The 1,703-nt window shown below is 32.2% G+C and overlaps 1 protein-coding gene across 1 annotated transcript in view; it reads left to right on the forward strand.

Annotated features, from left to right (window-relative positions):
* The first annotated feature begins 612 nt into the window (after positions 1–612).
* The window catches only part of Patronin (calmodulin-regulated spectrin-associated protein patronin), a 70,211-nt gene continuing 69,120 nt past the window's right edge, over positions 613–1,703 (forward strand). The window contains exon 1 of the mRNA XM_074086136.1: positions 613–843. Coding sequence (XP_073942237.1) covers positions 781–843 — 63 coding nt within the window. The 5' untranslated portion in view covers positions 613–780. The remainder of the gene's footprint in view (positions 844–1,703) is intronic.

The following is a 1,703-nucleotide window of genomic DNA, read 5'->3' on the forward strand; positions in this document are numbered from 1 at the left end:
TATTAATATTTTTTACCACACTCAAATTTGCCAAACAGTAAAATGGTAAGACTGTTTTTCTATCGTTTATTTATTTAAGTGAACCTTATGAGGACTAGTACTGTTTAGTTTAAGAATAATAATTCAATATAACTAAATCTTCATTTCAAATATCGGCAACGTTAAATAAAGGATTTCAAAAGTAACGAGAATTAGTTCAAAGGTAATTCACTAGATGGCTTACTAGACAGCTAAATCCAATGCGTTTCGTTCTATCTACAGTTTATATTTACAATTGAAAATAATAAATTACAATGTTTATTGTGCTTATCAATACCAATTTTAAAATAATTATGAATTTAAATATTTTATATTTTTTGAGCTTTATTTAGCTGTAAGCTCTGTCCGGTAAAATAACGTAAGTAAAGAAAAAATATTAATTTTTCTACGTAGTCAGGAACGTTGCTTAGGGCAGCGACCAGTCAGTCGGCCTCGATGACGGAATGTGTGAAATTTTTAAGATGGTGATGAACAGTGTTTTTGATATTTTAGCCAAGAAAATCATTACAAGTGCTCTGTTTCTTTACTGAAATAAGCAGAATGTGTTGTATTTGTGATGTGTGACCGAATGTTTTACCCCTTAGTGCAGTGGACCTGAAGTGTCGAACTTGAGCTGTCTGATCATTGACATTGTTTCGTAAAAAAAATTAGAGCCCATCGCGATTGTTATGTTTATACTCGTATCGTGTGCATTTATAGCGGATAGTAAATGGTTTAAGCAATTCTGATGTTTTCGAAGACATGGAGAGGCAGGATAGAACACATGCCAACATGGAGGCTACGGACTCAGTGGACACAAAACAGGTGAGCGCTTCGTCTGTAATTGCCGGTTGTTAACAGTTTTCTCTCGGCCGTGTTCATGTCGCCTTGGTGCTCACACTTTAGCTTGCATGTCTTTATCAGTGCCTTACAATCAGCTGGTAATCATAATGCATGCTATAATTTCCATAATTGAACTGGAGTTACATATTCTTGAAGTAGAAACAGAATATTAATAGGATTACCAATTTGATCTTGAAAGTTAGTTGGAAATTTGTTCCTAAGTGACCATGTATCCTTATAGATAATAAACAAACCAAGGTTTGTCAGTGGGCGCTCTGCCACACCGCTGATGAATAAATTATAGCATAGAACATATTGTATGAGCCTTATGTGTCAGTCCAGATGCTTTTATGACATACTCCTTTTTGTTCTTGACCTTTTTAAAATTGAGTACATGTCTGGAAATTTAATTAACTGTGCTTTTACCAACTTCCTTTGCAAAATAAAGTTATGTCTATGTCAAAAAGTAATACTGATGAGCATATTATTCAATCTATTTGGACAGGCATAATTTATTCATAGGTTTATTTTAACTTATTTATATACTTAAATTGATTTCTGTGCTAGTATGTGTCTGTGCTATATTTCAAAAGAATATTTAAAAAAAGCATCTGAAACAGTACCATTAAAGAAATTCAAAACAGATTTTACTTACCATTTGTATTCTCTTTCATAATCATACCTTTTTAGGCCTCATAGCCAGCCTTCATACAAAACGTGTACACTCGGGGCATATATAAATTAAGATGTAATTTTGGCTATAATTTCCAACTTCAATATAAAAAAAAATTTAAATAAAATAAATAATGTTGTTACACTTATGTTTACGTTTACCAATGTGA

Source organism: Choristoneura fumiferana, chromosome 3, assembly GCF_025370935.1.
Source record: "Choristoneura fumiferana chromosome 3, NRCan_CFum_1, whole genome shotgun sequence".
In the NCBI taxonomy this organism is placed as follows: Eukaryota; Metazoa; Arthropoda; class Insecta; order Lepidoptera; family Tortricidae; genus Choristoneura; species Choristoneura fumiferana.